The 13,018-nt window shown below is 32.0% G+C and overlaps 1 protein-coding gene across 1 annotated transcript; it reads left to right on the forward strand.

The window, feature by feature from the left end:
* Positions 1-614: 614 nt before the first annotated feature.
* Positions 615-9,989, forward strand: LOC127730495 (cation-dependent mannose-6-phosphate receptor-like). Its single transcript, XM_052238926.1, has 7 exons — positions 615-689; positions 863-953; positions 1,964-2,094; positions 3,635-3,716; positions 5,337-5,413; positions 6,913-7,039; positions 8,305-9,989. Exons 3-7 carry the CDS (start codon positions 1,973-1,975, stop codon positions 8,359-8,361), a joined length of 465 nt encoding a protein of 154 aa, XP_052094886.1. The 5' UTR covers positions 615-689; positions 863-953; positions 1,964-1,972; the 3' UTR covers positions 8,362-9,989.
* The last annotated feature ends 3,029 nt before the right edge of the window (positions 9,990-13,018 follow it).

A 13,018-nucleotide genomic window follows, 5' to 3' on the forward strand; every position in this document is an offset into this window, starting at 1 on the left:
AGTTTTGTTTTTATGAACAATTATTTGTTTTATGAACATTTATAATTTTTTGAGAACAAATATTTTTTTATTATAAACATAAATTTATGTTTGATGCATATATATTTTATTTTATGAACACATATATTGACTTTTTGAATCTATATTTTGTTTTTATGAACATATACTCGTTTTTACGAACAATTATTTAATTTTATGAACATATATTTTGTTTTTTGTGAATATTGCAACGTTTGACACGCCATAATAAACAATTCAGTATCTACATGAAGTATAATTGGCTATTGTAGATGCAATATGCAATACGCCACATTGATTTACGTATATCAATGAAAGTAGGAAGGCAAGTCAGTACAATTGGACGAAATTAGTAATAACTTACCTTTCCGTTCTGTTGGTTTTATCAGCAACCAATTAAAACTGTGTCAAATTGATTACAAAATCTAATCACATATTTTCATTATCATTTATTTGTACAATCATGTTAAATTGTAAATAGATACATGTACTACATGTAAAGAATGTAATGTTAGAAATATGGTTTTATTTTCGTTTTTGATATATTTGTCGTTTTTATATTTCGCCCGTAATTGTGAGGCAATAAAGACTGTAAATTCTTGTAAATGTGATTTGGAAAACGGACAAGTTATCGATCTGTCTAAATTGGCTAAGAAAGGCGGATCAGCAAGGTAAGTTCGGATATTGTTGTATATTCATTGAACGAGTCTTATTTCTTTTAAACATTGGAAGATCGTTATATTTTCGATGGCTCAATCAATAGCTTTTATAAAAAGTTTGTCAAATTGATACTAAATTTTTGCTTTTACATTTAAGAACTACAATATATTTCACTATTTTGTAGATTTGTTGATATTCCTGATGCTGTTGGTACTGATACGTTTTCGTACAATCCATGTGAAGGATTTACTCAAGGATCTTGCAGTGATGTTGCGGTAGGACTAAAAGACGCTCTGTTTAAACGTTTAAAAGAGTATTTAGTATCAACTGTCATTGTGCATGTCTATTATTTTTTTTATCAAAGTTAGATTACCCACTATGCAATTTCGACATATCGTATCTATAAAATTGTTCTTAGCCACTATTGTATTCAGTGACAATTTCACATTATCTTTCTTACGTAATGTCATTTAGCTTTTTTCATTCAATTATGTATTATTGATCCAAATTATTCAAAGTGTTTCCACTAGAAAAATACATATCAACAAAAAGGTGAAAAGGGAATGGCTACGATGTCGAAAAAAACACCGATTTAAATCCCACCGAGGGAGAACAAAAATTTGCTACCGAAAAAGCAGATCTACCATTTTGTGGGGCTAAAATCATGACGAAATATTTTGCGGTTGGGGCCTGTTATTTATTAACCGCATGAAGAGATATTACTGGTATCACACTGAACGGAGTGTGGTATGCATTAATTTTTGCAATATGCTACGAAATTGCGATATTTCCATTGGCTATTTATTAGGTCAATGATGACTTTCAAAGGTCAGAACGGACTACTTTTCCTCGGTGATTTCTTCAGTAATATACAAAACACTCACTTGTTTCACCAGAAGAAAATCTTTAAGTCAAACTGGATTCCATTCTGAGGCGTACAAAAAGCTTGAAAACCTCTGATGTTAATATTTAACCCAGATGCGGGCTTATCATGAGATCATACTGTTAAGGTGCCAAAGACAAGAACAGTTTTTTCATGGCTTTTCTTTTTTACACAAAGATTTTTACTATAAGAGAAATTGGATCATTGTATATCGTTTAATATCAACTCTCGTTATTAAATTTCAATAACAATAATAATAAAAAAAAAACTCGCCACAGGCTCGTTTATCGTCACAATGAAATTGCTCGATATGAGATAAAAAGAATATAAAATGCTCACTCGTTATGAATCCTATAAACATATTGCCTATCATATAACATTGTGATAATTTTATATTAATAGGTATGTCAGATGAGAGGTTCAGATTATTTTAATGCTGGGGACCAAAAAGGGGCTGTATGTTTTCAAGATACAACAGGAAGATCCATCGTCTATACATCCGATTCTCCAGTTATGATAGGAAATGTGAAAAGGTCTGTATAATAACAATTTTCTCTATGGCGATTTTATTATGTGAACAATTGTATTAGTTTTGCATATAGGTGAAAGATATACAACCTCATAAATGCACATGTACAAACAACAATCTAAAATATTTTATATCTTCACAAAGCAATAAATGTACATGTTACAATAGAATTTATAATGTTGAATTCATAACAAAACGGAGAGTACTTATTGCAAGAATTTTTAAGCAAGTTTGGCATAGAACTACAAATTCGATGTAGAAGTTTACACATACCAATTAGACTAAAAGAAACGTTAAGTTTTAAAAAGCAATATCTTCCATTTTTCACAAATCAAACGAAAACAATTAAACTTAAAAACAGTTGTCTTCATATAACATTAAACAGGAATATGAAGAATAAGTTACAAGAATCTATTTCAGTAGCCAAGAAAGGATAATTAGATTATATCTACTATGTTGCCCTGTCATGTTATACGTACTAAGAAAGGGGAAAAGACACCAGCGAAATCCGAAGATTTTTCATATTTTCCTGTGTAGACTTTTTTAAGCAGATGTACAAATAATTAGCCAAAAGACTCAAAATATATGGAAATTGGTTCCTTTGTTTTCCTCTTATAGTTGATGTGTTTCCCTCGGTTTTGGTTTGTAACCCGGATTCGTCGTTTTCTCTCAATCGATTTATGACTTTTGAACACCGGTGTACTACTGTTGCCTTTATTTAGATTGTATGTAAAGTCTATTTTGTTATTTCTATTCATATTTTAGATACATAATGCCATGTGGGTGATGTTTAAATGTTTAAGATACCTAATGACATGTGCGTGATGTTTAAATGTTTAAGATACCTAATGACATGTGCGTGATGTTTAAATGTTTAAGATACCTAATGACATATGCGTGATGTTTAAATGTTTAAGATACCTAATGACATGTGCGTGATGTTTAAATGTTTAAGATACCTAATGACATGTGGGTGATGTTTAAATGTTTAAGATACCTAATGACATGTGCGTGATGTTTTAATGTTTAAGATACCTAATGACATGTGCGTGATGTTTAAATGTTTAAGATACCTAATGACATGTGGGTGATGATTAAATGTTTCTTCATACATATATATATATATATATAGTAATACCGTACATAACGGCATAATTAAGATCATCTCGTTTCCTCGGGCCGTCTTGGTTGTCTTTGTTAGCCTGCTCGCCTCCGAGTGCATGTGGGATGTCATGGGTTCGATTTCTTGCACGATCAATTCAAAAACTTGAAAAGTCAGAATAATGCGTCCGGAAAGAATGACATGTCCTCCTACAAACTTTTTCAGTGTGAGCTAGCACGTTTAAATCTGGCTCAGCATGTCGGTTAAGTACTAAAAGCCTTAGGGTTCATATTCTGAATCATATCACATTAACATGTTCTGGTCCTAATATGCATGCAATAGTTGCAATTTGACTTTAAACACCCTTTAATCATCGTCATCATTATTGTACTCAACCTTTATAGATTGGATAATTTGGGGTTTTTTTTTCATTTTATTTCAGAACAACGGTGCTTTATCTAACGTGTGATAGCAGCACAGAGGGGGAACTTCAGGTACAAGGCGAGATCACACAGGCAACATATGTATGTAAACCATTTGGTGTAAGAAATCAAAAAACCATGCAAAATTATAAAAGATTCCAATTTCACAGTACACGCCTTTTAATTTACTTTCCTTTACGTAAATAACAGCAAATGGAGTAAAATGAGTGTACGTGACAGCTACTTGAATGTGTTCTGTACACAATTATATACAACAGAATTCAAATATCAAAGTAGTTCATCTCTTGTCCAGTGTTTAACATTTTTGTTTCAATGAATGGTATTGTTAGTGACATTTGAATGGTTATTGTGATCATTAAAACAATTTTCCCCTGGTTAGGATGGAGTTGTGCTCAGAAACTTCTATATGTTTGACTTTCCAAAGAACGGGTCACGAGCGTACTTGGTGAATATTCCAGAAACACGTGTTGTGTGCCCTGAATTCTTATAAGTTACGGTATGTTTTGCTATCACTGTTCCTGTTCCAAGGTTGGTTAACTCTCAGTCATCGAAGGTACGTGAACTGTCCGCTCAGTAACCAGCATTTCGATACCTACCGGAATTAGACTTATCACCGGATTTGTACTTACTTGAGCAACACATCGGATGCCACGTGTAGAGAAGGATCTTCTTACACCTCCGGATTACCTAAGATCACCCCCGGTTTCTGATGGAGTTCTTGTTACGTAAGTCTTTGGTTTTCTTTGTTGTGTTTTGTATACTGTTATTTGTCTATTGGTCGTTTTTTGTTTTTTCATGTCTCTGGCTTCAAAACTTTTGGTCAGAGTGAACAGGATAAAATGTTTTCCAAAAACACGTGTCCCGCGCCATGAAATTATATCAGTTGTTTTATTTTCTTCTTCCTAACACTGTATAGTATGCATTTATTGTCTTTTGGCTTTATAAAGTGTTTCGTGTCTTTCTTCGACTTGTGTTTTTTATGACCTTCCTTTTCAAATCAAACGTCCTTGCCATTTATATCTTGAAATATGTATTGGTATCTGTGATCCTTTGGTATTTGAAATAAACATGTCAATCCATAGAAACACTTTCATTGTAAATTGAAATAAAAGTCAAAAGAAGCTTGTTATATTGATATTAAAAGGATAGTTAATTTTGCTATTAACCACCCCCCTTTTCCCCAAAAATAAATATATGTGGAAATTGTTTACAACATCTACATTTCATTCAATATAGCAATGTTCAGTGTGTTCCACGATGCCATGAGCATGATGATATTTTCAGAAATGTTATCGAACACTACAGTCTATTAATTTTGACGTAATATTTCAAATTCAAAATTACGTCACGGTGTTGGTATAACTACTTAAAAATTATATCTGTTCAGATTAAAAAAAAACAAATTTGGAATATCGCATACAAACATTAATTAGTTAGCAGGTCTTAAGAAAAATGTCTTCAACAAATGAGATGATTTCAATTTTCCAAAAGTGAAATTTCCTTTTCTGTGTTACAATATTCCAGCAACCGCTGCATGCGGAGTAACTATTTTCTAGCTGATGCAATATTCCGGGTCTTGATTTTCGTACATGGATTATGATTTACTTGATAGAGGGTTGCTGTTAACAAGGATTAACAACATACGACTTTTTAGACTTTTTTTTGTCTGTTTATACTTCAATTATATTTGTTTTCCTTCAGCTGATGACCTTAACAAGTAAACATGCATGTCCGTTTACTCCATCCTTACTATCGCCTGGCACCATTCTTATTATTGTGTAAGTAGAACAGCAGCCTGGTACCATTCTTATTATTGTGTAAGTAGAACTACAGCCTGGTCCCATTCTTATTATTGTGTAAGTAGAACTACAGAATGGTACCATTCTTATTATTGTGTAAGTAGAACTACAGCCTGGTCCCATTCTTATTATTGTGTAAGTAGAACTACAGCCTGGTACCATTCTTATTATTGTGTAAGTAGAACTACAGCCTGGTCCCATTCTTATTATTGTGTAAGTAGAACTACAGCCTGGTCCCATTCTTATAATGGTTTGTAAGTAGAACTACAGTCTGGAACCTTTCATATTAGTGTGTAAGTAGAACTACATCATGGTACCATTCTTTTTATTGTGTAAGTAGAACTACAGCCTGGTACCATTCTTATTATTGTGTAAGTAGAACTACAGCATGGTACCATTCTTATTAATGTGTAAGTAGAACTACAGCCTGGTCCCATTCTTATTATCGTATAAGTAGAACTACAGCCTGGTCCCATTCTTATTATCGTATAAGTAGAACTACAGCATGGTACCATTCTTATTATTGTGTAAGTAGAACTACAGCCTGGTTCCATTCTTATTATTGTGTAAGTAGAACTACAGCCTGGTCCCATTCTTATTATTGTGTGAGTAGAACTACAGAATGGTACCATTCTTATTATTGTGTAAGTAGAACTACAGCCTGGTCCCATTCTTATTATTGTGTAAGTAGAACTACAGCCTGGTCCCATTCTTATAATGGTTTGTAAGTAGAACTACAGTCTGGAACCTTTCATATTAGTGTGTAAGTAGAACTACATCATGGTACCATTATTATTATAGTATAAGTCGAACTACAGCCTGGTCCCATTCACATTATCGTATAAGTAAAACAACAGCCTGGTACCATTCTTATTATTGTGTAAGTAGAACTACAGCTATGTACTATAGGCAGTAAATTATCAAATAATGAAAGCTAAAATCATTATTCTCAATCAAAACAAGTTGTATAAACCCATAAGTGTTTTTATATGTTATATGTGAGAAGGTAGAGAAAGGCTACTGAAATATATGCCATATTTTAGATCTGTGATATGCACTTACGTATTTACTTTTTGTTTTTTGTTTTATCCTTTTCGTCCAAATAACCAACAACAGATCTACATTCGAGACTTGTCAGGCTTTCCTAACAATTCAATTAAGTGGCGTCCATAACATTTAAATAAAAGATATTGAAGAAAGCTTTAAATGCTTAACATAAAAACTAAGTCTTCCTATCATTGCTTGTAAAACTATTTACAACTAAATTCAAATATATGAATTGCGTTAATCATAAGATAAACTAAATATTAACATAATAATTAAGCTTTCTGAAAGTTAAAACTTTGCATTACCAGATAAGCTTTGAAGTTTCCTTCGTAGGAATATATTTGCAGTACTAAATGTGCATTGTAGTTGTAAATCAAATCTCTAAAAACTTTAGATACACGCTGAATGTCATGTTTTTTTATTACTTATAGATTGGTATGTCTACTTTTTACATACTTTATCGGTGGAATTTTGTATCAGACTTTCTATAAAAAAGCAGTTGGAATAGAGAGAATACCACATGTTACATTATGGACTAGTTTGCCATCATTAGTGAAGGTAACATTCGATAGAACCATTTAGTTGTTCGCCCACACATTTAATAATGTTATGCATCTAGATACATGAGATGAAACATCGCAAAAGTAAGGGTGCCTTCACTGTCTTGTCTTCCTGTTGCAAACACTAAAAAGAGACACTGTAATTTCATCGCTTCTGATGGACCATGTCTAGTTCTTTAAAAGAACACATGTGATTTTGACTATATGCCAATCGCCTGTTTAAATATGACACAGTTCCACTCTGGTTAAATCCTAATAACAAATATATCTGCAAAAAATGAAATACAGAAGCTACGAACGTCAATGTTTACAAGGAAACGAAACGATAATACCACATTCTTATTACTTGAAAGAATACAGGAATGTTTTGAAGGTATTTATAAATAAGAAGATGTGGTATGAGTGCCAATGAGACAACTCTCCATCCAAGTCACAATGTGTAAAAAGTAAACAATTATAGGTAAAAGTACGGCCTTCAACACAAAGCCTTGGCTCACACCGAACAACAAGCTATAAAGGGCTCCAAAATGACTAGTGTAAAACAATTCAAACAGGAAAACCAACGGTATAATCTATATAAAAATCACTTATGAACCACATCAACAAACGGCAACCACTGAACAACAACAGGCTCCTAACAGGTGCATACAAAGGCAGCGGGTTTGAACGTTTTAACAGGCGCCAACAATCACCCTAACCTGAAACAGTAGTGTAACATTACAACATAAAAGACACACTATAAAATATCAATTGAAATGGCTTAACTCGATCAAAAAGACAGATAAAAAAAAAACAGGTAAACATACACTGAACGAATAAGTTTGATCTATGACACAATATAAATAAAATATTAATAAAAAAAGAGTTGTAGAACAATGTCAAAAAGACAACTCCAACCTGGGACAAAATGGCGTCAAATAAAATAACGTACACAGGTAAGTTTAAATATAATAATTTTGTTGTTAGGAGTACGGAAATATTTTTTTCTCAAAACAAATAAATAAATTTGTTGTTCAGAGTACGAGTATGTTAACTATTCTTTTATAAAGAAAATACGGAGTTTGTATTTCAAACACAGACATCATCAATTGGGGTACATTTAGTATTTTTGATTGCACCATAGAAGTACATATAAACTTTTACAGTGATCCATTACATAATTTAAAAGGAATGCATTTACTTGTAATCCTATCATAGAACATAGACGTAAAATTGTAACATGTCACCGTAATGGAATCAAATATGTTTATGCTTTCATTTTAGGAAGGATCTGTCTTTGCGTTAAGTAGAGTTACAGGGAAAGGATACAGTAAGATTTGAGAGTTGAGCATGGACAGTTTTTATCGTTTAGTATGAACTAATACTCTAATAGAAGCATAAAACATCGAGATTTTAACAGCTGAAGTAACATGTGTATAATTATATATTTCAATGTATCAAATATTACGTAATACTTAAAATCCCGGTAAGTGGTTCTTACATCAATAAAAATGTACTGTGGGAAGAGGGTAGCCATGTTAAATGATAAATATGGTAAAATGTATTATGTAATTTTTAACATGCATAGTGATATTAAATATGATATTTCTTATAATGGTGAAACTACTGAATACTTTCCATGTAATTTTGGTGTTAGACAGGGAGAAAACTTATTTCCTCATGTCTTTACACAGTGACAAATAAAATAGGAGAAAAAAATGATAATTACTTGAAACTAGATGTTGTGCTTTACGAAGATGATCCTGTTTTATTTTCTGAAATTGAACATCTTCACCAGCAGATAAATACATTTTGTGAATATTATGAAATATGGAAACTGAAGGTTAATCCAACTAAAAAAATGTTGTTTTTTTTTTGTCGTAATGGCAGATTGTCAAAGAATCTAAAATTTATACTAAATGGTAAATATTTAGAAATTGTGAAGGATATATCATATTTGGGCATACTTTTTCCCGAACGGTTAGCTTACAAGTGCAAAAAAACAAAACCATATAAGAATGATTTCAGAAGAAGGTCAGTGCGATCTTTTTGATGAAATCATTAAACCAATGTAACTATATGGCTGTGAAATTTTGGGTTTTAGTAACGTTGCTTCAATAGAATGGGTCCATTTGAAGTTCTGTAAACTCTTGTTAAATCTGAAAAAATTAACAGCCAGCTCTATGGCCTTAGTCCGGAACAGAAAATGTCAAATATTCTGTATAGATATATTTACAAACCAAACGAAGATAGTAGATATACTTTTGAATGGTTGATTTATATAAATATGGGTTTTCAAATACTAGGATGAGTGAGGGTGATTATAATTTAATCAAAACTAGTTACAGCTGAGCATTAAACAGAGAATATTCGACAAATTTTAGAAAACTTGGCATTCTAGAACAAAACACTCTCCAAGAGCATTATGTTATCAAGTTTCTAAAGAAAATTTTGAATTCGAAGAATATTTAGATTTGTTACCTCATAAAGATAAAAAAGCTTAATGAAGATTTAGAACTAGTGATCACTGGTTACCTATTAAAACAGATGGATGGCTTGGAATTGGTAGACAGGAAATGTACTGTGTACTTTGAACTCTTTTTAGATAGGTGATGTAACTTTTTAGGGTGGGTGATAAATTGCACTATGATCATATTTAAAATTGTACAAGTCTACCTGGAAGCAGAAGAGTTTTTCTAAAATCGTAGTAGTTAAGCCGAGTATATATTTCAAAATTCGGCAGCTTATTTCTTTAACAAAATATTCAGTTATTAGAATATTTGTGTAAATTAATCAGAGTTATCGATACAGAAGTTCGTTCTCAGGTTGATCATCAATTTCTCATCTTTTTGTGCAAGTTTATACATCTGCATTTGACATGCTCATAATCGGTTTTTTTTTATATGTAAAATAAATCATTCTTTATACCATTAACTTGTTTTTATAAGAAATAAAATAATATTGCAAGATTTTGTAGATTTAATTGTTCATCCTTGATTCTTGATTAAACTGAGAACATACGGTATTTGCTTGACTGAATCTGTTAAATTAAGTTAGAAACTAGGTTAACTGAGTAAATATAAATATACGTCATTTCATTTATAAGTAATGTTGTCTTTCAAAAATAACTATAATATTCATTATACCTAAAACTCTACATAAGCTATGCTGTATGGGTTTTGCTCATTGTTGAAGGCCGTACGGTGACCTATAGTTGCAAACCTTCTACGTCATTTTGTTGTCTGGTGGAGAGTTGTCCCATTGGCAATCATACCACCACAACTTCTTATCTTTATATACTAGCATTTATTTTACAATGTTGAGGTAATAACAAAGATGATATATAAAAATGATTAAAATGGCTGGAATTAAATTCTAATGAATAGATGTATGTGTGACATTACTTACATGAGTTATTAGAAATTTTCTATTATATGAGACTTAAACTTATGAGAGTAAAACTGGATGTAAATTTTACTAAAAGACCTTTAAAGGGGCTTAAGCTGAAAAATTTATGTTCACCGATTTGACCTAACTTCTCAGGTTTGATTAATAACACACTAAATCATATATTCATGAAGTCCAAAAGAAACAATTAACAATGCATGGACTCGTTATAATGTTTCAGCTTTTCGAACTTCGACTGTCATATAACCCGATATAAGCATATGTATCAATATTTATAGACAGGTAAGCACGTGCAATCGTATAATGACGATTTGTATATATTAGTTTGATTTTATGCTATTGATTGAAATATACGTATATCATCGTTTTAACTGTATAAGAATTTTTCTTGTGGGCCGGATGAGTCTCCGAAATGGTTATTTTTGGAGTCTCCCTTGTTTCACCTTTCATTGTTGACATCTTTTTCGTTTGAATGAATGAACCCCATGTTAAACACACGCGGAAGGTCAAATTAAAGGTTGCATGAATATAGATTCATATGAGGTTGAATTATTGACTGCTAACAGCGAAATATTATTTCTATATTCCGGCTCCATAAATGTTTGAAATAAAAATAAATCATAATTTTTTTGTCGAATTCGTAGCTTTAAATGCAGTAACAAATAGTTGGAGAAGAATAGAACGGAGGCAATATATAATGTTGTGGACAATTGACAGATCCTGAACATGTCTTGAATTAGATCAAATATATTCCTAACAGTTCGATAAGAAATATCACTTCATATATAAAGACCAAAAAAGTAGTAGTAATACATGACTTTTCTAAAAATCAAAATGACGAAAATAGATAAGATGATACAAAACAGAAATCACCCAAAAAAATAAGAACGACACTAGCAAAGGCTTGATTTACTAGCAATTTAACTTACAAATTTTACCATACAATAGCTACGATGGTAAGCATTGTAAATCAACAGTTCTATTCTGTGTTCTTTGTACAACATATGTTTGGAAACCACTGCTACAAATCCATATTTAAACAAATACAAGCTGTCATCTTGAATATTGCCAGATATTTCAGACCGGTTGGCATTGGAAAAGATGAAACGGAGAAAAGATCCTTTCTCTTTGCCAACAAAGGTATCAATCCACCAACTTAGGCAATATCTTTTATCAAAAATCAGTCCAATCGAAAATACCCCCTACTTTAAAGATCAGTCTATACCTATCATCTCTCATACCTATAGGTGTCAGACCACCAATTAAAGGTCCCTATCTGTTCAACCAAAATTTGCAATTTTCACAGCTTTCTAAATATTTTACCTTAAGTTTAACTTCATAAAAACCAGGTATATCCTGAATTGTACATGAATCAGCTTTATACATGCCAATTTACAACATACCTTTAAAATCATATAAGAAAGAAGAGGCCTCCCGAATAGAGGTACCACTGAAAATAACCCCTGGTTTTCTGGAAATCTTAAATTAGTATACTATGGAGTGCATTAATCTTCAATGTTGAATGCAAACTCATAGACAATTAAATTTTGGCTCAAAATGGTCTTAATATATTTCTCTTTCACCAAAAGTTTCATTTCTGCCAATTTGCTGGTTAGTTTAAGTAAACAATGACATCAGATGCACTATTTTTTGTCCGAATAGGCCTACTTTCACATACGTTCTAAATTGGAGGGAGTAATTGGTGGTCTGACACCTATACCAAACCAATTGCAACTAAATTTTCAATTACAAACACGTGTTCCAGGATCTCATTATTGACGACTTCAAGTCTAAACCTCCTAGGTACACCGGTGCTAGTCCCCATTTCTATATAATACGGCTGGCCACGTTATGTTTGGTGACCTCACCATTGTCACTAACACTTCTCTGCGAAATGTGTTATCAAAAGGACCGAATATAATGAGCCTTAATCCATCGATTGGAAACACAGCTTTTAAATACTAATGGATTCAATCCAGGATTATGCCAAGCAATGGGCTAAACGTGACAAAGAAGACATAGATACTCTTTCCGAATGGGTTAAGGCTGTGAGGTCGTTGATACAAATTAGAATAAAAATACTGAATGGGTCTATGAATACTCATGCAACATCGTTTTTGTTTGTAAATCGCATAAAATAAACTGTTTGATAAAGGAATTACGTGTTGACAATTCATTTAAAAACTTAACATTTTACCCCAAAACACTGACCTAAAAGAAAATCCTGAATAATCATAGGTCTGTTAAACTTCTTGTTTCTTTGGAATTTCAACCAAAGATAAAGAACTGGATCTTCCTTCACTATTTGGATACCTTAATTACATACGTGTCCTTACAATCAACGTTGTATTCCAAGTGCTCCATGAAACTTCTTTCAAAACAATTAACATCAATTTTATCAGCAATCAAAGCCCAGCTTCATAATCATTGTCAAACAACTTACTATAGGGAGCGGGTGAATCAGGTTTCAAAGATCTGTTAGACTACATACAATCTATAGGTATCATTCCTCAACGACTTTTTAATCCTTTATACAAGTTTTCACCATTCCAAACAGATAAAGACAGATTGAAATATTTGAACCAGCTTT

This window comes from Mytilus californianus, unplaced genomic scaffold, assembly GCF_021869535.1.
Source record: "Mytilus californianus isolate M0D057914Y unplaced genomic scaffold, xbMytCali1.0.p SCAF_2, whole genome shotgun sequence".
In the NCBI taxonomy this organism is placed as follows: Eukaryota; Metazoa; Mollusca; class Bivalvia; order Mytilida; family Mytilidae; genus Mytilus; species Mytilus californianus.